Source organism: Fukomys damarensis, unplaced genomic scaffold (assembly GCF_012274545.1).
Source record: "Fukomys damarensis isolate Sample0158 unplaced genomic scaffold, DMR_v1.0_HiC HiC_scaffold_9, whole genome shotgun sequence".
Lineage (NCBI taxonomy): Eukaryota > Metazoa > Chordata > Mammalia > Rodentia > Bathyergidae > Fukomys > Fukomys damarensis.
The window spans coordinates 11998740-12024373 of NW_022900921.1; the positions used below are offsets into that span (position 1 = coordinate 11998740).

The following is a 25634-nucleotide window of genomic DNA, read 5'->3' on the forward strand; positions in this document are numbered from 1 at the left end:
ATTAGAAAGAAACCAATGCAGTGAACCAGGGAGCAGAGGAGGAGATAGCAGCTTAATGTAAAAGAAAAACATGAGAATGACAATGAATTCTGTCTGGGACTTCCGAGATGAGGTTTCTGGAGTTGTGAAACAGGCATTTGGGCAACTAGACCTGAACCTTGGAGACCCACATCGCAGAATTCTCAGCAGTGGCACAGTGATGCAAGAGCAGAGAAGATATTCAGGAGAGAAGAGATCTCCATGCGTGAAGGAAAGGTGAGAAACGCCAATATTCACAGGGTGAAAGACAAACACATCCTGAGGGGGAGGAGGTGAGAATGAGTGAATGGGATCATAAAATCCACAAAGAAAAAGGATCCCAGAAGGGCGGAACAGCCAGCAGCATGAAATGATGCAGTGGAAGATGGCAGTAAACAGTCATGAAAGAAAAAAGGCTGGAAAAAAATTAAAAGACTTGGTAAGGGATACTTGAGTTTGGTTCAACTTCTCAAATCAATTCATCCACTTCTGGTTGCACAAATGCCCATGTGCCTACCCACAGGAGACCAAGTGTTAACTGCATAGAAATTATGACAGAAATGTGTGTGTGCAGCAATGCAATATCAAATGACTGTTCATCTTCCCACAGGGTTAATCCGTCCTCTCCTGGAGATAGTGAGTAGGTGACGGGTATAAGGCAGGATAAACTTGAGATCCAGTAAAGAGTTTGTCATCCCTGATAGAGATGTACCTCTTCTGCAACTCAAAAACAGGCTTTGTGGTAGCCAAAGTAGCTGTCCCTATTGAGAAAATTTTTGGAATTGTTGAGAATTGCAGGCATCATCAGGGTTCAGATAAATCCCATCAGTATGATGATCATTCTGTACCTTATGACGGGCAGTCCTCATACTAATCAAAGGTTCCACTCTGGGGATGCTAACAACACTGTCACCAGGTATGATACAGAACCAGAGGTTCTCAATCAGAGGCAGTTTTGTTTGTTTTCTCCATAAGGAAATATTTAGCAATGCACAGAGACATTTCGGGTTGTCATGGCAGGGAAGAGGGGGTGTTCTCTACTGCTGTCTACTGGGTAGATACCAGTGACACTAACAGACAGGACAAAAAAAGCCCCAAGATTATTCAGTCTGAAATGTCATGAGAAATACTGAGAAACCCTAGTATGAATTAATGACCTTTCTTCAGTCTACCACAAGGATTTTTCTCCAAAAGCTTATATTTTTATTTTATCTTTTACAAATTACTTCTATACTCATTCAAAATGCTCTCTCTTTACAAGTAATGAAATAATCATAATTCTACAGTGGTATCTCAGTTCACACACTTAATTCTTTCCATGATTCTGGAAATCATTAATTCTGGAAAGAATTAAGTTTGTGAATCCACATACCACTCTATCTTCATTTTAAAGTGGAAGAATTTAAGGCCCTAAAAGATTACATGACCTTTCAGAAATTCAACTTGTGCATCCTTATTTTAGTAGTCCTTCTGCTAAGCAAAGAATAATATTTATGTGCAAAATTAAAACTTTCTAGACACTCTAAGAGCTATATTCCTAGAACCCAAGACTTTCAAATATCTTACTAAATCTCAAAGAAATCTATACAAATTTCATTTAGGTTCCTGATGTCACCAAAGCACATCTCAATTCTACTGCTCCGAGAGGCACAGTAAAGTTGATCCTGGCATTCATGAGGCATTAGACATGTTTACTAGGTATAAATTGTTTCATGCCTGGATATGCTTAGCTCCTGTCCCAAACTTGGCCACAAGAGAATGATGGCTCATCTTAAGACCAAGCAAGCCATAAAACAGTGTATACTAAAACCTAACTCATGTCGTAAGACTCTTAGCAACACAGACGCAGTAGCATTGCATATGTGGCTTTACCAGCTTACTTGCAAAGCTGACCCCCACCCATAACAAAGTCCTGGGGGTGGGGTAAGAGCACCTATGTTTACAAAGTTGGGATTAGGAGCTGGCTAACAGAAACATTTTCTGAAAATGAGAAATGTCCAAGTTCTCCCTGCTTACTTCTGTTAAAAGGGAGGGAGGCCAAGAGGATATTTCCAAAAACACCTGAGAAACCCAAGAGATATGGTCTTTTTCCCATTGAATTTGTTCCTTAATAAAGCTAATGTCTCATCTCTTTTTACAAAATCACTCAGGAGACTACGTGCAGCTACACTTTTTCAAGAGCCTCTCAGAGATCATACACTGCAATCTGCACTTAAAGCTGACTAAACAGACCTAAGGAGCACACTTTTGTTTATGCTTTTTGTTGTTTTTTGAGACAGGGTCTCACTATGTAGTTGAAACTGACCTGGAACTCACTATGTAGCCCAGGCTGGTCTTGAACTCACAGTGATCCTCCTGCCTCAGCCTGCCGAGTGCTGGGATTACAGGCATGCACCACCAGGCCCGGCTATAAGGAGCACACTTTAAGCACCACGCTATTGCTCTGATGAACTGTACGAGTATACATCTATGGGTCATTACTCTGATGGGGAAACTAACATTGACCATGCAAATAAGTTAGCCATAAAATTAGATGGAGAGTGACATAAGGGTCTATAACTTTGCTGTTCAAAGTGTGGCCCATGGCTCTGCCATCACTTGGTAGCTTGTTAGAAATTTCAGTCCTACCATAGGCTTCAATCAGTATTTTAGTAAGATCCCCAGGGGGTTCTCAGCACCTTAAGTTAGAGAGGTACAGCGTCTAGAATTCAACAATCTCTCCTAAAACCCACACATATTTTGTGTTAGCACATCTGTTTTGGGTCTTCGTCCTTCTGTAAAGGTACAATTCTGTGGTGTTAATATACCATTGTGCTGTAAATGGTGACAGGCCCAGGAACACTTCTAGATGCTGTGTAAGAGCGTTTCTGAAAGAGAAGTGAGGGTCACCCACACCACTATAGACAAGCTCTATTCTTAGGGAGTCCACTTAGAATAGGCATTTACAGCTACTACCAACTTCCAAGAGTGTAAGCGGGGAGCAGAACGAAAAATAAGGGGCAATAGTTTATCTTTTTAAATTTTAACAGTTTTACTCTTACATATTAGTGTTCTGGTTACAGAAATTTTAGGAAAGAATTCATCATTTTATCTACATTACTGAAGTGGGTGTTCATGCAAGTGAGTCCATTCAGGAAGACACAACTGGACTCCTAGGACATTTATGTCTGCACCAGAGAACACAGGTGGTTCAGGCCCAATTCCTGGTGAATAAAGACAAAAAACTCCTAGAGGGCAGATGCCCAGTGAAGCAAGTGCCTCCCCTGCTCTTCACCTCTGGGGAAACATCGGAATGTCACCTGCTCTTCTGCCTAAAACTTTACCCCCTCTCCTGATACACATGTCATTGTTGAGATTTAAGAAGGACCAGGTTGACCCACCTGGAATCTCCGCATGTCACGTGGATTTCCTGCATTCTTTAGGCAATTTTGGTTGCATTTGAGGAAAAACTTCAAGAAGAACCTGTCAAGAAACAAATGATTACTGTTAACATTTCAGTCTTCATGCAGGAGGTATCAAATCAGGAAGTTACTTCTGAGTTGTGTGTTTTGTTCTCTTTAAGCATTTGTTGAAATATTCACAATGGTGTAGATCAGGTATTTTGTTTGAGGTCTTAGACTATGTTTTCCATCCAAGATGGAACTTCTTTATGAAGAAATATTCTTGAAACTGCCAGCAGAACTCACAAAAATGTAAGCCTCCGAGGAAAGGGAAGATCACCACAGTGTAAGAGAGATTTCAATTGGCTCTAATTGTTTAAGAAACCTCAGGGTCCCCAAACAGAACATGTAATTTCAGCCCTCCAAATTCACAGGTGATATATGCTTGATGAATACAAAGACATGATGAACACTTTTTTATCTTAGCATCTCCAAATAAAATGTTGTAATTAGTTAGTAGTCCTCAGGAGAAGTAAGTAGGATTCACAAGTTAACTAAATCTCTTTGACTGCTCAAATATTTTCTAGATGTTTTTACTAGATTTCTTGCTGTAGATAAAAGCTTTTTGTGATGCATTAAGAATCTTGCTGCCCCACTGAAACCCCAATGGTTTCTAAATTGGTTCTATAATGATATAAACAGGTTTTATCTGCTAAAGTGACCAAAGGTTCCAATTTCACATACACACACACACACACAACTTCTAGCTGCACTCATATAGGTATTAATAGTACCTACTTTAACTCAAAAATGTCTTGGTATCAGTGATAAGTTATAACTTTCTGAGTTATTTCTTAAGTAGCTATTGTACTTGTCAAAGACCATCTTAGAAAGATGGCAATTATTAAAGCTATCATGTGTGGTGGCACATGCCCACAATTTCAGCATTTGGGGAGACTAAGGCAGAGAGTCCAAAATTTGAGCTTAGCCCAGGCAACTTCGGAACTTGGCAAGACCCTATCTCAAAATTAAAAAAAAAAAGAGAGAGAAAGAGAGAGAGAAGGCCAAGGATACAGCCTATTGCAAAGGCCTTGGATTCAATCTGTAATATTGGGGAAAAAAGATTAAGGTATTCATGTTAACGTACTCATACTGGCTACCTACAGTTAAACCCCTCGAATGTTTTTTTGTGTGGCAGTTTTTAAAATAATGATTTTGAAGGACATATAAATTCTATGATTTCTTTTATGTTATAGCCCTATGGATTTCCAGTCTTAATTTCTGCCAGAAATAACAGAATGCATTAAAATGTTAGTCAATTAAATTTTTGTATGAATTATCTTTCCTTCAGCTTGACCCCTGCCCCTTTCAGGTCTGTACTGGTGTAAAATTTTCATTCAATTCAAGTAACTTGTGAAGAACTCTGTTATGGCTTATGTCTAGATGTCTCCCTAAAGCACCCTGTGGTCATAAGGTCATAGGTGGAGCTTTTCAGAGATGGCTGGATCTAGAGAATGTGAGGCTGGGATTAAGCACGTGATACTGATATTGATCCCTGGTGTGATGCTAGGATTAAGGGTACCCCACCTTGGGTGCAAGCACTGCCTGACCTAAATGTGGGTAGCCTGGATACAATATAACGGACACAAAGAAGGCTACTGTCATTGCTTGTTGCATGCCACTTACTACTTTACTGCTTTGCTGACTTCTGCCTAATATGAACTGTTTCTCCTCTGCGATGCCCCTCTGCCATGCCACCCTGCCTTGGAGCCAGCCAATGATGAGCTGAAACCTCTATAAATTACAAGTCAAACAAACCTTTCCTACTTTTACTTTGGGAACCAGGTATTTTGTCTTAGCAATGAGAAAACTAACTAAGAGAAATTCTCACTCCATGATTCCTCCAACTGACTTTTTCCCTGAGCACAAAGTCAACCACGTTGGTCCCCTCTAAGAACATCACACAAAACACACCAAGTATTTCTGAATACTAATATGAGAAAAGTCCCAGAGTAACTTCTTTCCTGCTTGATTCCTTTGAATCTGCCAAGATGGAAGTGTAGTTTGGGAATAATTTTTCAAAGGGAAAAACATGACTTTTCAGCCAAAAAAGTGTGATTGTAAAGTGGAAACATCCAACTAGAATGACTCAACGTTAAGCAACCTAAACAACCCATCAATGAAAGGACTCTGAATAATCACTGGCCCCACTTCTGGGTGCTCTCCACAGAGAATAAAGCTATCAACTTTTTATCAAAGCTAAATGATTCAGGGATGCTGCTTAAGCTCAGCTCTGGGCCCCTTTCCCAGGGCCAGGAGCCACACTGCCACTGCACAGGCTGACTAATAGCCACTGACTTAGGTCCTCCCTCAGTAGCATTGACTTTGGAAATGAAAAAAGATCGAAGGTGTGATCAGACCTTACCACCTGGCATTGCCCCATTCCTCTGAGCTCTGAGAAGAGGATGCTGCTGGTCACACATAGCTGTTAGAAACTATGAGGGCCAGTGATTTAGCTCAGTGGTTCGGTGGCCTGCCTTGCAAGTGCAAGGACCCGAGTTCAAGTCCCAGTACCAAAAAAAAAGAAACTATGTAACATGGCAGAGCTGGCAGTAGTAAGTCCCCCCTACTACTGAGGCTCCATTCTGTGTACAAAGATAGCTGAGATGTGAAGGCTAGTTGCTTCTTTCAAGTACAGCTGGTTAAAAGGGCATATCTGAAAGACACCCAAGTCCCAGACAGGACTGATCATCACTAAATAGACAATGTGAGTTGATGTGGTATGGTGGAGAAGCCACCACATTTAGAAATACCCGAAACAGAATTCAAACCCTGACTCTGCCAGGGGCTACCAGTGTGATTTTGCAGATGGAACTGAACCTTGATTTTCTTATCTATAAAATGAGTACAATAAGAATGTCTGCCTTACAAGGCAATGGTGAAAATGAACGAGATAATGTACCTAACAGGACAAGCGTGGCGATGGTGGCCATGGTAAAGGGCTGCACAGATTAGGTGCTTACCATGTGCTCAGTACAGCACTAAACATTTCAAGCATGTCTTTCCTTTAAATCCTTATATGACCCTTTACCATCAGTCTATTTCGCAGATGAGAACACAGAGTCAGAGAAGCTAATACTGTAACTTGCCCAAAGGTGAGTAAACACAAATCTAGAATTCATATTCAAACAGGGCAGCTCCAGAGGCTGTGGTCTTAAGCACCATGCCACCAACGGTATTAGTAAAAATAGAAAGCAGTGCAGTAATGTTATTAATACGAATTGCACCATTGATAGCAATCGTACTGTAACAGCAATTGTACTAACAGAGCACTTAAAAGTCATGATGCTACTATGAGGTATGATTAACATGTGAATTTCCTCAACAGCAATGTGAACATTACAGTGGGGGGCGCACACTACCACCTTCCCTCTAGTGAGCCCCCATACTCACCCCAGCTTCCCTGGAGTTGATAATATTTGCCGCCTGTGTGTTTACGCCTTTTGAGCCAGACCCTACAGCCAGATTCAGGTTGCATTAGAAGGACCTGTCAGCACCCCCTCTGGCATCTTCAGTTCAGACAACTGCTAGCAACCATGAGGGGGTCCATCTGGTGCCAAAATGGATTTTGAAAGACAGGCAAACAGGATACTAGCTCTGCCAGGGAGAAACAGAATCAAGGGAGCAGGGGATCTTCTGTGTCAGAGATGAGCAGGGGCAAGGCGCCTGTCAGCAGCCCATCGTTAGCACAAAAGCTATGCCCGGCACACACCAGATCCCCGTTACCCTAAGCCGCCCGGCCACTTGGCCTGCTGGCAGACTCCCCCGCCCATCCCCTCGGCAGCGGATCACTTGCTGAAACTGAAGTCTTGACCATCTGTCGTGAGCAAGACACAGCCGTCAACTGGTGCCTGGGGCCTCACACAAGCCCTTATGTGGCAAACGCTCTGAAGAGCCAATTCTTTTGGGGAAAGCCAGTCCTATCCCAGGGAGAGCCTAGGAATTCTCTCAAAGTTTTCCTCTACGTAGAAGCCAAGTGTCTGACCCCTTCGGATCACACTTCCTTAAAGGAACTGTGAAGAGTTAGGAGGAGTTAAAAATATCCTCCCTGAGAGGCAGGGTTATAGACAGCACACAAATTTGGGGGATGATTTGTGAGGCTAAATGTATAAGGCATTTGTAAACCCACGCCGTGCATGTCTGCATGGCTACAGAGAAGATCTCAGGTTCTGAAGGGGCTTTAACAAAGTAGAGGTTATTGTAACTCAAAACCTCACTTTTGTCTAAAGAATTACCACATTTTGTGGGGTGGTTCTGTTTGATAGAGTGTTTTCAGGAGACAGAGTGTGGCCATCTAAACCCTTCTGGGGGAAACTGACCCACAAGCGGACAAAGCCTCTATTGACCCTGAAGAGTTCCACGGAGTTCCACAAACTCCAGGACACAGCCCAACGGGGACCAAACTTCCTTTTAACTCTTTTTTTTAAGGGGTTCTGGGGTAGGTGGTGAGAAACCCAACACCTTTCTGTTAACTTTCAATATGAATAATATCTGTGTTCGTGCAATGTGTTATTATTCAAAGCACTTAAATCCCCAATATCTCATTGAATCCTCATAGAAGTCCTATAAATCAGGCATGCCAGGAATTATTAGATATATTTAAAAGGCAAGACCTCAAAGACTCAACAAAATGAAGGGATTTACGGACAGTCAAAAACTAATCTCCTAGGTTACCAATAAGACTAGTCATGGTATAAGTTCTCCATGAATCACAGGAGTTTATAAGTGACCTCAGCCACTTAATCTAACTGCAGCATTTTATATAAGAAAAATGAGAGATCTGGAGATACAAAAATGTTCACATAGTTAATAAAGGTTATGAGAGCTAGAGCTATAATCCACATGCCCTGGTGTCCAGTTATGTGATTTTTCCAACATGAGGTTAGTTTCTCAAAAGCCAATCCAATAAGAGTTCAACACTTCAGCTCCTGAACTTTTGAATCTACTGCTTCAATTAAGGAAAGTGACAGTCATAAAACCAAAAGCGTCATCCTATTAAAAGTTGAGTTTAGGTTCATCAATCAGGCTGATGTAAGACATTAGCCCATCGTCAAACTAACTGAATCAGATGCACATATTGTACAACAGAATTGTTTATTCAGTGGTGTATTTGTACGGTAGTTTTACTGCAACAGATACTCAGTACATAGCCTAACTACTGTATGCAAGCTTCTAAGTGACAAGCACAGTGCTGGAAACCAAAAAGTCATTCTGGACTCCTCCAAAAGGAAAAGTAATTGAATTAACCAACAGGATCAGAGTTGTCTACATGAGGATTTAAAATAGCAACAGAAAAGCTGTTTCTATCTACACAGTGCATAGCATGGAATCTGGAACTGCTGGATATTAATACATACTGGCATGAATAGAAATGGGAGCATTCTATGATAAAGACAGCACTGGAATATCATGAAAAAGAGAGCTTGGGTTGGAGACAAGACAAACTTGCGTAATTTTCAACAATTCCCTGAATTTCAGGGGCCTCAGTAAAGTAATAGTGCCTCTCTCAGGACTGCAGAGCGGCTTTCATCACAATCTTAGCTTTATTGTTTAATTAACTGAGTGACTTCAGACAAATTATTTAACCTCTCTGTGCCTCAGTTTTCTCATCTCTAAAATGGGGGAAATAACAAAACCGACTTTAGAAAGTTAATGAAAATGAAACCAGATGAACATATGTAGAGTGTTGAATACTTCCTGCCACTGAGGAAGCCGTAATTCTCTTCATCGTGGTTTATCCCTGGCAACTGCCCACTGTCTGGTACCAAGAGATGTTAAGAATCCTAGATATGAAAAAGCATTGTACTCTCTGTGAATGTGAAGATTAAGGAAAGAGGTAATACCCTATGCACCCAGAGCGAACTATAGGTTTCACTGAATGACCCACAAAAAGAAAAAGGAAATAAAACAACAACGACAAAAAAGACAGCAACCAAACAAAGGCAATAATGAGAATAGGAGCTTTACCCAAAGCTAAAATGCAAAGAGGCAAGACGTACAGACTTAAATCACAGAAGACTCCAGCTCGTCAGAACTGAAGGGCATGCACAGTAAAACTGCCCATTAGACACCAGCTTGTGTGTCGTTAATTATTATGCAGAGCGTCGCAATGGATCTGCACTGAGCAGGTTGAGTTTTTACCTCCTGTGAACCAAACTCTGAAAAATCACGTTTGGATGTTTGCAGCTGTTCTCATAATGCCTAGGCTGGAGAAGAAAAGCACCGAGGCTCACCTAAACCAAGACGTAAAGGCCCCATTTGCAATCCTCAAAGTTCCCTTGACTTATTCCCACAGATGGCTATGTGGCAGGTGATCTTCCCCAAAGACATTCGTGACACGAAGATGCACTCTGGCCCAATGCAGGAAGCAGCTGCGCAGAAACAACTGCACGGTCCCTTCTGTGTGAAGTGCAAGTTACTCGCACACGTAGATTAGAGGGTGTCGAGGGAAACGCCTTGCGGCTAACAGGACTTCTTTGGAGCAGTCATTTCCATAAACTGTGCTGTCACCTTTGCAACGAGACAGCACAGCACTGCTGGCCTCTCAGGCCACACCTATAGCCCAGAAAGAATGAAGTCACCCTTTTCAGGAGTACAAGGATTTCCTCCAACTGAATGTACTCCATCAGAAAACACCTATCCCTCCCCACAGTATCTAAGCTTTCAGGGTCTATCTCAGAAATCCCACTAGTACCTCACGGTGACCCTCAAAGATATGTAGCTTGGTTAAGAGGTAAACAAGAGCCCTGTGGCTGCTTCCATGGAAACTAGATCTCCCTTGAAAATAGGGCACTGAAAAACAATTTGAAAAAAAGGAAAACTCTGTTTTCAACGTCAACGAAAACTTTTTGGCTCCTGATACACAAAAGTAGTCGTAGAGTACAGTTCATCCATGTGAAAATATGATACCCCGAAACCTGGCAGTGTCCCAGGGATGCTCCAAGGACAGGATGAAGAGGCTGATCCTGAGTAAGGGCTGACCTCTTCTCTCCTGACACCAAAATGCACCACTCACAGAGGTCCCCCCAACTCAATACCCCCACTCCCAGTTCTGTGACCAGGGTAGGAAGCTGAGGGGAGAAGTGTGGAAGGGATTTCTATACAGATGAAGCCAATTCTCTCCTTCCCTGCAGCAGCAAACGGAAAGGTACCAAGCAGTGACATTATCTTGGGGGCTCCAGAGGGTGAGCGTGTGGTGTCCCTATTATTGGCCACTGACTTCAAGTTTACCTTTATCCCTGGCTAACGTCCCTCAGATCTTGGGCATTTCTGGAAAGCGTTGTCAGCCTGAAGGGATGAACATGATCAACTTGAAAAGGATTCATTAGCTCAGAACTCAGTTTGGCCCTAGCGGAAGGACATAATTTTGGGCAAGAACTTGAGTGAATAAAAAAAAAAAAATGTATCAGAATAGCATAGACTAAAGCAAATAAAAACAAGTTTAAGGAAAAGGACCCACTGCAGAAGGTGGGTCCTTATGACAGAATTGAAATGTAAAAGGTACAGAAAAGAGCCAGGATGGTGAAAAGTAGAGGCAAGGACAAATAACCATTGAGTAATGGGAAAGAAATAATTGCAATTCCTTAGAAAGAACACAAACGGAGGTCAGAGCAAGAGTGCTGTAATTAAAGCCTGGTTCAAGTGCTCCTTATAACCCCAACTGATTCTCCTAGCAAGCCTGACTGGCCATTGAGTCAGAAGGGATGACATCTCCAGGGAGTCCATAAGCACCCGTGTGGCAGAGTATTCATCTTACAGGAACTTCTTTTACAAACAGCTACACAAGGGCTGGGGATTTAGCCCAGTGGTTCCGCCGCCTACCTCACAAGCGCAAGGACCCTACTTTGATCTCTAGTACCAAAAAACAAAAACAGAAAAAAAAAAAAAAAAAACACCTTCACAAGGCCCAAGTTGTTCTTGCTAAAATGTATGAAGGTACAAACTGGCTCTGGAAAGAAATTTGAAGCATCCTAATAGTCTTATATTCGGGAGGAAAGAAGCAGACAACAAAAACTAAGGGTTTGTCCTGCTTCAAGTTAGTAACAGACTCATCTCAAACAGTTTCCACTGTAAGGAACACAATCAGCAGGGAATCAGTGGGCACCAAGCTCCCCAGGAAGTCCTGGAGAGAGGTGTCAAGCCAAGCATCAGGTCTTGGGCCCTGCATGACCAATGCAAATCCTTCCCCAGGCTGGGGAAGGTGTCAGCACAGGTGCCAACTTTGCTTCAGTAACAATGGCCCACCCACAACACCAAGCATAAAGAATGAGGCAGGAAGAGCCTCCACACCTTAGTGGTTATTATAATAAGCTTATCAGCGATACCACATGTAAGGCTCTGTTCCAAGTGTTTTACACATATTCATTCATTTACTTCTCAAAATAGTCTTGTGAGGATCTATTTCTATTCCATCTTATAGATACTGCTACTGAGGCATTATATAATATGCTGAGGGTTCCCATCTAGCAAGTGGGAGAGTTGGATTTGAATGTAGCCAATTTTAAACTGTATTTTATAAGATATATATATAGATAGATAGATAGATAGATAGATACACACATGAGCACACACACACACACACACACACACTAGATCATTGGCCAAATCTGGCTGTACTAATCATCACCAGATTCATTAAAAATGAGAGTTGAAACCAGCATTAAAATTTCTGCTATTTTGAATAGAATAATCCCAATTATAAAACTACAAATTTTAACATTTCAGTTTTAGTCATGACCACTGTCACTCTCTTGGTGACCCCTCAAATGATCTTTCTGGCAATATGAACTACATCCCCAGCCCTTTTTATTTTTATTTTGAGACAAGGTCATGCTGAATTACTAAATAATAAAAGACGAGCTCAAACTTCTAATCTTCCTGCCTCAGCTTCTCAGAGTTCTAGGATTCGACATACACACCACTATGCCCAGATCACATTTTTTAACCATAATAAAAACTAGAAGAAGGGTGAAGGGGGTGAAGGGAGGGCCGGGGTATGGGGGAAAAATAAGAACCAAGACATGTCATGTAAAGGTACAAGATCTCAATGGTAAATGTCACTGTATTGTTTGCTTTAAATGTACCAATAAACTGAATGGGGAACAAAAAAAAACTAGAAAATGAGCTTGATAAAAGAACCACACCAAATATGGAGAATGGTGGCTGAAGCAAAATCAGTGTAGTCTGGGCCTGCTAGAGGAAATATACGTAAGTGTGAATCGATAGTCACTGCCTTTGAAAGGCCTTCATTCAGACAGAAAGCCACAGGTTGAAAATGAAAGGCTTGTAGTACCCTTGTTCAATATACATGTATTTAAAATTCTGAGCATATTCATTTAGAATCTGATGTTAGATTTTCAATTTTCCCTTCTAAGAACTCAAAGGGTTTCAATGTTCCTTTCCCCTGTTGAAGTCACAGATGCCAGAGAGAGATCAAGATGTATCAGTCCACAGTACCCAAGGTGCGCAGCTTTCCCTGGAAATTTATTTTATTACTCTTTTCAAGTCCTTAGAAAGTATAAGCATGTGTTGCCAATCATTCATTCACTTAACCATCAAACCTTTCCAGAGAGCCCAACAAATCAAGATTCTCCCTTAATACCAACTGTACTAAGACCACAATCATCTTTTTTTTTTTAAGAGTAGGAAAAATTTAATGAAGGAAGGAATGCTTCTAAGAGAGACAGAAGGGGGACCGGAAAGTGGGTTGCCCACCCACCCCACTTTTCAAAGACATTTTATACAGCAAAGCCATGTGGTGAGGTGGGTACAAAGTGGGACAAAACTATAAGACCCAATGGAAAATTACAGGTGGGCATGAGGCAGGGCAAAACCATGACCAACCAATAAGATTACAAGTACAGTCACCCAGGTAATATTGATTAAATGGGAGTCAACTGGGGGAGCAAGTCAGGTAGCAAATATACAAGGATTTTCAGTAAGGGTAGAGGTCAGGGATATTTCCTGGAAAGGCTGGGCTAAGACCTTGCCCCCCCCCAGATGATTGATACCTATTTAGAAGATCAGTCATTTCTATTTATCCCAGGGGAAGCGCAAGGGTATAGTAGTTTCTCTCCTTTTACACTTCTGGCCACAGTGAATGTATCTTGATTGTCCTCCATGTCGGCTCCTTCCTGTGTTGGCTCCTTGAGGGTGGCCCTAACTGCCTACAAAATATCTAATTAACTTATCTATCTGCACTATTTCCCCCTCCGAGGAATTACCCCTAACTGCTGTGAGGGGGCAAAGGGTGAAGACAGCTCTTTCTACTTCCAGCTGAAATGGGTCATTGGTGCGATCAGCAATTAAGAGTTACTCTACAGAGCGTAAGAGCACAATCACTTTAACTCAAGTTTTTCCCCAGAATTAAAATAGAAGAGGAGGTAAGCATTTAAAAATTCAAAATTTCAAGCCAACTTTTGACTCTTAGAATGGTCCAGTATTTGAGTCATTGCCGGGGAAGGTTGAATACCTTTAAAATATTTATGTAGTGTGAGTTTTCTGGCAGGGAATGGCTCAGGGAATCTTTCAAAGTGCCTAGTCATGTCAACAGTTGTGCCTTTCCAGGCACATTGCTCTCCTGCCCTTCCCCTCCAGCATCCTCTCTTAGTCTTTATCAGTCTATATCCTGTGCCCCCTGCACAGGAAGTCCCCTTCCTGCCTTCACCATAGGCTACATCCTTGGGTCTGAAATACCTCGCCCACTCCCACCTCATCTCAGCTTCCCAAAATCCCACTGCTCTTCCCCAGTGTAGCACCAATGCCCTGTACCCATGAAACCTTTTCAAATGCCCCAGCTACAATTCACCACTTCCTCTCCATTCTGGGCCAGCACTTGTCAAACTTGGCCTTCACAGTGAGTGCTATAGCTCCCTGTGCTGCCTCCTGAACCCTCCGTGGCACCCAGTACCCTTCAGAGAGCCTTTCTGTTCTCACAGTAGTGCCTAGTATAGCTGTGCTCAGAAAACACCGAGTGCGTACCTGACTCAAACTGACTATGAATATTAATGGCAGCTAACTTTCCTTTATGGCACAAAGATTATTTCTTCTTTCCATTTCCTTCTACATTTCTGATTATACACACATTATTTTGATAGAAAAATAAACAACTTTATTGTTGCAAAACTGAAAGTGAATATTATTCAGCAGAGACTAGGGAATGTTGCCCCCATTTTGCAATGGATAAATTAGGGAATAAAAACGATGAGTGGTTTTCTCAGTTTCTGCTCTTTAATATTCGCCATTTAATTCACACAAGAGTAGTTAAGGGCTATCCGTCTCATACTCCGTAAATGGTAGATTGCTTATTATTTTCACATATGCATAATTCATAAGGAGGAGATTCCACATCATTGGTGTCCTTAATTTCCTACTTAAAACTTTCTCAACATCAAGGTTTAACATATGATCTCTAAGTTAAACCTGTCATTGTTCTTAAAACACTTAAGTATAGCCCAAAGGGATAAAAGGCCATGTAACTAATAGTCTGAAATGGATCGCCTCTCTCCAAAATTCTACAGGCTATTTGTTGACTTTGTTAAAATCCAGTGCTTAAATTCCTTAATGGTTTGCTATTTCTTCATTCAGCCTCTTTCCTTAGGTCATTCACTTATTAATTCAGCACATTCTCCATTCACAGGTATTTACTAAGAGCCCATGCTAACTGCAATGCATACAGAGGTCACCTCTTCCCTACCCTTTTACAAGCTCATTAAAGTACAGTTCTCAGGCCATTTTCATCAGAATTAACTGAAAAGTTGACCTGGTAGAGACAAAGGAGGAGAAAAGCCATTCATACAATTACAGTGCACTCTGAAGCTTGAAAATTGATAGCGAATTGACTTTAAAAATCAACACAAATGTCAATTTCATGTACAAAGTGAACTGAAGAAAGCACATGCACGAAATAATGAACTGTAAAGAAAGGATGGATGAATATCTCATCCTATATCACAAAAATTTAGCACAAACTCTTGTTATCAAACCACTAGTGAGTAAAAAGAAAAACGAGATTTCCTTACATATTTCTTCTTATCCCTACCCACAGAGATGTCAAGAGCTCTCAAATATTTGCTTCAAAAAAAAAACACATAACTTTTGTACAGAAAATAGAAATATAGAAAAGCTAAATTGGCTGGGTAAGCTCTTCCTTAGGAAAAAGTCACGTAGTCTTTCAAAGGATGGAAATTATTCTAAAATTATTTTAAATCATCATCACCTTTAAAATTTTATACCCCATGTGTCCACTTTTCCTGACATGCCCTCCCTGATTGCAGTCTCGGCACCTGCATTTGCTCTCTGCCATCTCCCTGAGCTCACACACAATTGGAGTTAATGAATTTAATTTGAGCAATGGCTTCCATTAGGGGAAAAAAATCCCTGCATTCTAACATGCCACAGAAGCTGAGTTCAAATAAAAACAAGTGACTCCTTAATTTGGATTTGAAACTCAGAACCAATCTCCAAATAAAAGTGAGATGTAGGGGCCTGATGGCCAGAGAGCACTGAGAATAATCTCATGAGCTTCCAATTATCTGAGTTCATATTATGGACAATCCAATAAGTCTGTGTGTTCTAGTTCATAAAAATATAAGAAGAAATTTATCATTCTGAAATCAGAATGCAAAATAAGAGCCTGACACTTTATTAAGCACTATTTCTCATGATAGCATACGGGTGCTAGTGGAAAATGAAACTAAAGTAATATCACGGAGGAACGAAGACACCACTTGGTCTTTCTGATGGTGCTTTGCAGCTCACAGATCACCTACCAGCCCTCCCCACATGTCACTGATATCACGAAAGTTGGCCGATCATTCATTAAAGCAAAGAAAGCTAGAATGGGAAGAGGATTTAAAATGATGTCCCTAAATTAGAGTGCCTGAGTGGTCTGCATACCCCAGTATTTTGTGCAAATGTGTACATATGCCCATTTTTGTGGGATGGGTCTAGTTGTTTCACAAGACTGTGGAAGGAATCTGTGAGATGACTTCCCAGAAAGCTTTTCCTCCAATTTTTAGAAAAGTTACTCATCTTCCCTTTGGAGAATTTTGCCCTCATTCAAGAGTCTGTATTTTAGTGGCATGGAATTCTGCCACATTTGCGCAAGACAGGTCCATGTAATTGGGCCAGGGCATCCATGTCCCCAAAATATAGCTGCTTAGGAAAAGGTATGCAGCCAAGTCAACTCAATCAAGCCCAGTTTGAACTAGTTGCAGGACTGTGTTTGAGTGGCTTAAAGAATAGATAAGTTTCCTTCTGCTAGAGTTGAACAGGAAAAGCTATGAGACTGGATTGCAGTAATTTCAATACATTAAAGATGAATTATAGATTATAGTCTATTTGTATTCTTCCAATACAGAACACAGGGCAAGTGAATGCTGACAGACAGGGGTGGGGTGGGGGAGCGGTAGGGAGAGCTCACCTTTTCCAATGCCCTCGAAGAAAGGTAAAGTGAGGATGGAAGTGTTGACAGAATGATTATACTGAGAAGGTTGCAAAAAAAAGGGAAAGTCTCAAAAAGTACAAGTGTGAAAGGCCAGGGACTGTCATGTAGAATCCTGGTAATTTTCAGGGTCTATAATTTCAACACCCTATAGCCTCCTCTCAGGGCATCACAAATGCACAAACAAATATGCAAACACACACAGAGATCTGTTATCCTTCATGCAAAGTGCTTGGGACCAGAAGTGTTTTGGATTTTGGGTGTTTTCAGATATTGGGATACTTAGCTATCCACAATGAAATGCTTCAAAAATAGGACCCAAATCTAAAACAGAAATTCTTTTACATTTCATATGCATCTTATACTAATAGCCTGAATGTAACTTTACACAACATTTTAGTGCAGTTTCATTTTGATGGCGATCCACATATGAGGTCATGAGTGAAATTTTCCACCAGTTATCTTCATGGTAGTACTCAGAAAGTTTTGATTTTGTAGCATTTTGGATTTCGGGTTTTCCAAATTAGGGACCTAATTTCAACCTGTATCCATGCACATGTACACAAACACAAACACACTTACATTTTTCTCATCAGGGAATTGATGAATACTTTAAAAGTGGCAGAAGATTTCAAATGAGGTGCTGAGTATCCAGACCCCAAAGACCAGGCAGGTAACATCAGTGAGCAAACTCAACTGCACAGAGAACCACACAGGGACATCAACTGTACAACTGTACAAACTGAAAGGTAATGCCTTATCCACGAAGATGGCTCAACTCTTGTCCAGCCAACTGGAGTGACACAGGCAATGCTGCCAGATCTTCCCATCTGAGAGAAGCTGGAAATACGTATTGGGAAGTGTAAAATTCGCTCGCTGAACTTCTAAACAATTAAGGGCCAGACATAGTAAATCTGGGAGAGAGGCCTGAGTCTGCATCTCCTGCCCTAAAACATAACCAAAGCAGCAGCAAATCATCTGACTACAATGTAGAACAGGTCCTCTCCATACCCATTTTAAAATTTACAAAATAGTAACAGAAGACACATCCCTATGGCTCCACTACATGGAACTCTTCTATTTAAAATAAAAGTAGTTCTTGCATCTGAAATAATATGTCTTTTTGTTTGATTTGTTAAAGAACTGCGTCACTTTAACTCCAGCTGCAATCAAGCCTGCTTCTTTCCCTGATGCTTGGCAGCGGATAACAGGTTAAAGGAAGCGAAAAGTTGGGAAAAGCATCTGGGCTCAGGAGCAAAAGTGAAGGTCGTGCATATTTACCAGCACGAGGCTGTCCACAGACAGTGAAGAGAGACACGGGGAAAACGTCCAACGCCTACCTGTTCTCGAATGGATTTCCCAGGGCACTTAATTCAATCAGAAGCTGTAAGTTTTAGTACCATGTTACAACCAATTAACCATGCAGGAAACAAAACCTCTGACTCTGGCGCCTTCCTCCCTGTTTGCAAGGCATCTATGGCCTCAAACATCAGCATCTTAGAACTATCTGTGTGAAAGAAGCCACCACAAGCAAGTTTCCCCTTCTTGCCCTGAATGGGAAGGCGGAATCTGGCCAGGCTTCCTCGGCTTGGGAGCCATTCACACTTCTTCCACACACAGAGCCCTATTCCACTCTGCATTGCCAGGCCCTGGGCCTTTACAAGAATCATCCCAATGATTCCTTACCACTACCACATACTTAGGGCCCATTAATATCCCTACTTTACAAATGAGTGAAGAGAGGCCAGACAAATTGGGTAAAAGAGGCCAAAGTCACACACACCAGAAGTGGAAGAACCAGGATGTGAACCTAGGACATATAGCTCATAATAAGAACAAGATTTTAATGCAGAGTTCACTGTTTATCCTTGGAAAATATGTGATAAAACTGGGCTTTTCATATTGCAGAGATAAATCTCCTTATACATTAACTAGGTATTCAAACTTGTGCTAAGTTCTATCTGCCATAATTCTTCACTAAGTAACAATTTTAAAAGGCTGTATTTTTTAACTATGTGTGACTTTTTTACAAATGCAAAGCCTTTCTCATCTACACTTTGTAAATTGATCCTCACAAAAACTCTTGAAGGCTATGCAGGAGCTGGACAGAGTCGCCCCCATTTTATCCAGGAGCCAGTCCAGCATGGCTCAAAGAAATCAAGTGTTAGGGCCACAGTCACTCAGCTGATTAGAGGCAGATTCTGATCCTGATTCCCGAGCACCCCCACAAGAAGGTTAGGAGAACTACTCTTTGCGTCCACAGATATCCAAGACCTTCTCCACTCTGGGTTCTGGGATGACGCTCTGACTCTCGTTCTTTCTCTTCCTTCAGATCTCCCTTAGATAACTTCTCCTCTGTGACGTTCTGCTCAGCCCTATGTTACCTAGAGCCTATGGTTGGCATTTGTCATGCATTGAATGAATGAATGAATGAATGAATGAATGAATGAATGCCTGACAGGTTCCCAACTTTCTGAATTGTCTTTTTTAGTGATGGGGTAACACGATTTTCCTCACCCTGCACTCCTACTCAATCCCTTGGTAGAATAACCAATCAAAATAAATCCTGCCCAGTGATACTCAAGGACTCACCTCCTGGAAGGAGACATGGTGGGACATTGCCCTGCCTCTGCCTCAAACACTGAAACACACACACGCGCGCACACACACACACACGCAGCTCTTCAATGTCTTTCCAGTTGACTTAAGGCTGGATTCATAACTGTGGCTGGCGGGAAGCCCCACACAACATGGAAGAGAGAAAGAAAACTGTAATAAGCAAATAGTTTTTCTTAAACGAAAGCAGAATCTTCTAAGTGAAGCAAAGAAGGAGCCGCAGGTATAGCTGGAACCCTAGGACAGACATCCCTAGTTCTCCCCAAGCTTTCTCCTCCCTCTCTGGATTTCTCCACAGGGGAGGGAGAAGCCTCTGGTGGAATCCGCCACAACTCTCCTCCCCAGTTTAAGCCAAGAGGCACAGCCAGAGAACACTGGGTCTGTCTGAGCCCTGCAATATGTGCTCCTCCCGACCAGTCTGTTTCCAAAGTCATTTCCCTCAATCCTTAGGGCATTTTGAATATTATTTGAATAAAACTGCTTCCTTTACAAATACGATGTTGACAATGTGTTCTTAAAGGAAGCAGCATGGGAAAGTTAGGGATTCCATGTGTTTCTTTCCTTGACACGGCAGATCAAGTTTGCAGGAATATGCTGTTGTGATGACTACCAGCCATGACGATTCAGAATTCCAATTTCCTCCTGATAAAGGTCAATCATTTTTCAAAAGAATGCTTCAAAATAGCCTATCTGATTATTTTACCAAAGCGTAAGGCTTTACAAAAATAAGAATGGGTTATATCATAGCTAATGTTTATTGAATAGTTACTTTGCACCAAGTCCTATGCTTAGTGCATACTTCATTTTCCTCTTCACAGGAATCCTATTCCATCCATCTACTCACCTACCCTTCCTTCTGCCCCACTTCTCCAGGCTAGAAAAGAAGGGAACCATGGAGGAGAAGTAACTTGCCTAGTCAGTGACGCTTCATGGCCAACACAGACAAAATTTGATTGCAGTCTTCCTAGATAGCCTGTGCTTCTCAGAACTGGGGCAGAGCGCTCTGAGAGCCTAGGTTCTCTCTGTCAGGGGAAGGTACAGTGGTCAACATGCACGGGAAGGCACTACGCTCCTCTGAGTTCTAAGTGCAGTGTAAAATCTGCACACACCCATACGGAATTTTAAAAAATTGAAGGAAACACAACACTTCCTTTTGGCTCCAAAGCAATCACCTCTTTTCTTTCTGGACAGAATCGACCTGCTGGCTTCCTCCTCCCATGTTCTGTTTCAGTGTTTTATGTTGCAATCACACTGTTCTCTTCAGTCCTTCATCATCCTCTGCTTTGCCGTAGCCCACAGGCTATGGGTCTCCCTCCCAGCACACACCTCTGCCTCTCCTGCTCTTTCTTACCTGAAAGATCATCAAATATCACACACCCCAGGGCAACGCCCTGACTCTCCCTGAGAAATACTTCAAAATCTTCTCAGGGCCTCTTACCACAATTAGATGTTGCAAACAATCAAGTTCCAGATTTCTGTTGCCCCATGAAGAAAAGACTTCCACCTACTCACTACACCATCTAAGTTCTGAAGATCAACATTTTACCAACATCCCAAGAACAGCCTTCTAGATGCTAATAATTATTGGCCTAGAATGCTGCACCAGGCTATTTATGCTATTTCTTTGCTCATGTTTGTTCCCTCCAGAACTAAACAGGAAAGTAAGCAGAAGTGCTTCTGTGCCTCATATAAGATGATCCTTTCACCAATATTGTCACAATGGTGTTAGGAGCCAGTTTTCCATACCAAACATGGAGAGGGGGAAATCCATTTAACACTGATTCCTTGCTTTTTGCTAGAAAGCTTTGTAAGTTGCTTCTTGGTCTCACCTAGTGGAAGGGTCGCTGCCTTAGCTGGAAATGTGACAAGCCTCTCAGGAATTAGAGTACTTTATTATCACATTAGTACTGGAAAAAGTCACATAATTAACAGAATTTATCTTCATTTATTCTGTAAAAAGCACTAATATTCTATCTCTCTGCCTCTGTTTAATTACTTTCTTTAACACAACTTCTTTTTTTCTGAGTTGACCCTCCGTGGACTCATCCACATAAATGTGTTAAAACTTTTTTTTTCCCCTCCACTCCATTTAAGTCGCTAGACTTTATTCACTTGAATAAGCATAAAAGGTGCACCAGGGTCTGTCATAGTTCACACAATGCCTTTGAATTAGCAGCCGTGACGGTGTCGTGCTTTTGCTGGAGATCCTCTCTTCAGAGCAAGTGATGACAGCCACCAGAATTACTGTTAATTGTAATATGACACTGGCATTTCACTGGCTGAATCTAGCGGTAAACTAGCATTCGTTCAGGTGCTGAAGAATTCAGAAGCTGAGACGCTGTGACGCTTCAAAGTGAGCAGCGGACCCGCCTGACACATGCTGCCTTTCCGGGGGCTGTGTTTCTTCATACCAGTCCAGGGAAGGAAGGAACACTCAACATACGCACTCACACACAAACCGAAGGCGCCATTGTACAACAAAGTCATCATTAGGTAACAACTCTGGAAGGCACTGTGCATGCTCTTTCTTTCTCTTAAGACTGCATTTTATTTATTTTATTTTATTTTTTCTTTCAGGCAGCCAAGTAGAAAGGACAAAAATACAAGGCTTAAATAAATGACAAACATTTAGTGGAGGATGATTTTCTGCTGCCCTCTTTTAGAAACATAGATTTCAAAAAGTTGCCTCTAGCCAGGCATAGTGGTACCTGCCTGTATTAATAGCACTACTGGAGGCTGAGGCTGGAGGATTGAAAGTTTTGAGCTTAGCCTGGGCAACTTAGTGACTTAGTGAGATGCCGTCTCAAAAATAAATACATAAATAAAGGGCAGGGATGTAGTTCTGTGCAAAGGCCCTGGGCTCAATCTTCGGTACAACAAAAAGTACCTCTGTGTGGCACACGCACAGTCAGGAGAATGGGGGCCTGGAAGAAGGACTGGGTCTTCGCCTTGAACAGACCCTTTTGTCTTGAGGCGCTGGTTAACTTCTACGGGGAGGCGAATCCCTCCTGATGAGGCCCAGGGGTAGAGCCTGGGTTGGTAGCACTGATGCAGCAGATAAAATGGGCAGTTATTCTGGATCCTGAGACAGTGAGTTTCAGGAAAAAAGAGCTCAAGCAGTTCTCTCTTGCCTAGGGACATGTGGGTGGCCTAAGATGTTTGCATAATTATCGTTCCTTTTGTTTTTCTGTCAGTGGAAGAATCGGCCTCATTCCACATTCCCTACAAGAGATGCATCTGACTTGGGATGTGAAAAAAGGAAATGTCTATTTTATCCAAGGGACAAATTGCAAACTCTATTCATCATTGTCCCCAGTTAGTACAACCCTGTGGGCCTCCATATATTACATGCCCATATTCACTGGAAAGTAAAAGCCACTCCAGCCTCCAAGTTTTACCTTACCTTTCCTTTTGGCCTACAGTTCCTTTCTTTCCGTCTCCAAGTCCCTCCATCCTTCGAGGTATGGTTGAGATTCTTTTAGATCTCCTAGATTTTCCAATTTTGGAGTTATCATCAATGTGTTCAGGGTATCCGAGTATCTTTTATGGCATTTCCAAGGTATTTTTAAAACTCAGGAAATCTGTGCATGACTCTGATCATTTCACATGACTGTAAACACTGAAAAGGGATTCGAGGACTTGAGGCTGTGCCTATCCTTCGAGATCACACTTGGGATCACTCCTGGCTAAAATAAATTAATTGCTCTTCATTTATCCTTTGATTAAAACTTCATTATTCCCAGAAAGTTTGACATTTGTCACCTGTAAGTTTCTGCACATATTGCTCCCTCTACCTGGAAAGTTATCTGCCTACTGGAAGAAAATCAAGTTCATTCTTCAAAGCCAAATCCAAAACAACCTTGATCACATTGGGCGAAACAGCACTATCTAAAGCCCCATAGATTTGTTTATACATCACTGGCCTCTTTCTACTTTATAGATGCATATCAACATTTTTATTTCTTTTCTAGCCAACTAGACCATGAGAATCTAAGTGTATGGAGATACTTTATACCATCCTGTTTCCTCCACAGTACTCAGTAGAACACTGTTTACCATTGTATAAACAAACGACAGTTGGTCACATATTTTATTTTTAGATCTCCAGGAAAACAAACCAAATATTAATGGATAAACTCCCTTAGGACTGCTAATAAACTTCTTCTGCTGCTACTCTTAATGGTGATAGTATCATACTTACTATTGTTCTTAAAAGCATTACTATCGAGGGCTTATATGAGCAAGGTATTTGCTAAGCACTCTACTAACCTCATCTCATTTGATCCTAACAACCTTAAAGTGGAAAATATTAAGGTAGATATTATTCACAGTCCATTTGCCTGAGGTCAGAAATCAAATACATAAGAAAATCTGGATTCAAATCCAGGTCTGAGCAAGGCCAAAAGTCCAAAAACTTCTTCATAACACCATTTACATCCAGCCTGTCACGACTCAGAAAGGATTGAGAATATTTGTGAAGGATGCCTTTCCTGTTGCCACCACATGCTCAGCCTAAATCTCAGATATAGGGATGAGGATCTGGAGTATATAAAAGGCCCCATTCAGAGTGTGAGACAAGCTACCATTAGGTGGAAAGGAACCACCTCTCATCGTTTCCACTGGCAACCAATTTGGCAGCCATTTTGGCAGGATTCTGTTCAGTGCAACTGAGTCCTCTCTGGTGTAAAAGGACAAGAAAACTCTCTTTTTCCCTCCTGACTCTCCGCTGCTTGCTTTTCCTCAAGCCAGACAGTCAGCTTGAACTCGAAAGGACTGTTTCTTGATGTTACAGAAGGTAAACAAACACCATTTCTGACTATCCTTCCTTTCTCTCTCAGTCTATGGTACATCCTATGTCTCTATGGACACAAATACCTTTTGCCTCAGAACTCTGGTATTGTCATGATGCCATCCACCTCCAATGTCCCAAACGGAGGCAAAGTTGGGACTCTCACCTCCACCTGTTCCACTACATCAATACTACAGCAAGCAGGACACACATTCCAGATCGTGGTGGATTAACCTCCAAGATGACACTCAGTTTTAGCTTTAGCCTCCCTAAATCCTCAACAAAAACTTTAACAGCCAGATCTGATTTAGGACTTTAACAGTAAATCTCCTCTCTTCTCATGCACTCGCTAAAGGGATAAGTAGAATCAATTCAGACCTCTTCTCTCACTTGTGCCCTATATTCCCTGGAGGATTCAAGGTGATGCAAAGAACTTTTGTCATCATGAGCCTCGCTCAGAGACAGACCACAAAAAAATGAGAGAAACTGGAAAGCGGAGAGAAGCATTATTAAAGCCTCCTATCACATGAGAAGCACAGAATATAAAACACAGATGGGAATTTCTGAAAATATTTAAAGCCAAGTCATTCATTTATAGAAAGAAAGCCAAACTAGTGGAATGTTAAAAACAACAGTAACTGAACTTATACTCAATTCTTAGAGCCTTGTTGATGAGCGACTGAGCCTGGCCTTGGGAACACATCTCCTTTTCACTCAAGCGAGGATCTGCAGGGGTATTTTAAAAAGTAAATAAATGGGCACAAAGAACAAAAAGGATCAGTAAAGAATTGAGCCTCTCAAGAACAACCCTGACGAAATAAACCCCATGTTTATGTACACTCCCTCAATTGGCCTGAGCCAGAAATCTTCCCTGAAACTTAAAACCAACTGCACAGGAGTTGAGAGAAATGTCCAGAATTAGCTTAGTCAAATGCTGCCTTAAATAAATGCTCCTCTCGTGCTTAGTAACATCCTAGTGCCAGGGCAGTTTAGTTTGACTTTAGCCATTCTCACTTTTTTAGTCATGATGCATCACGTTATTTTTTCCTTTGGTTATACAGCATCTTTAATACAGATCTCCATAAATTTCTAGGTGTGTGCATGTGTGTGCGTGTGTGCATTCTTTTCTGGGGCTGGGAACTGCATCTAGCATCTCGTACATAGTAAGCAAGTGCTCCACATACCACTGGGCTACAAAGTGTGTTCGAAATATATGGTGAACATTTAAATTTTTTTTTAAAAAGTTGTTTCAAGTGAAAGAACGCATTGCCATTAATAACAGTCAATATACTTCCCTTGCTCTGAACACACTCATCCCATCGTTCTT

At 41.6% G+C, this 25634-nt stretch overlaps 1 protein-coding gene across 4 annotated transcripts in view; it reads right to left on the reverse strand.

Annotated features, from left to right (window-relative positions):
* Ebf1 (EBF transcription factor 1) overlaps positions 1-25634 on the reverse strand; it is a 387150-nt gene that overhangs the window by 136985 nt on the left and 224531 nt on the right. For all 4 annotated transcript variants that reach the window (XM_033761605.1, XM_010622272.2, XM_010622271.2 and 1 more), the window contains exon 7: positions 3399-3480. In XM_033761605.1, coding sequence (XP_033617496.1) covers positions 3399-3480 — 82 coding nt within the window. The remainder of the gene's footprint in view (positions 1-3398; positions 3481-25634) is intronic.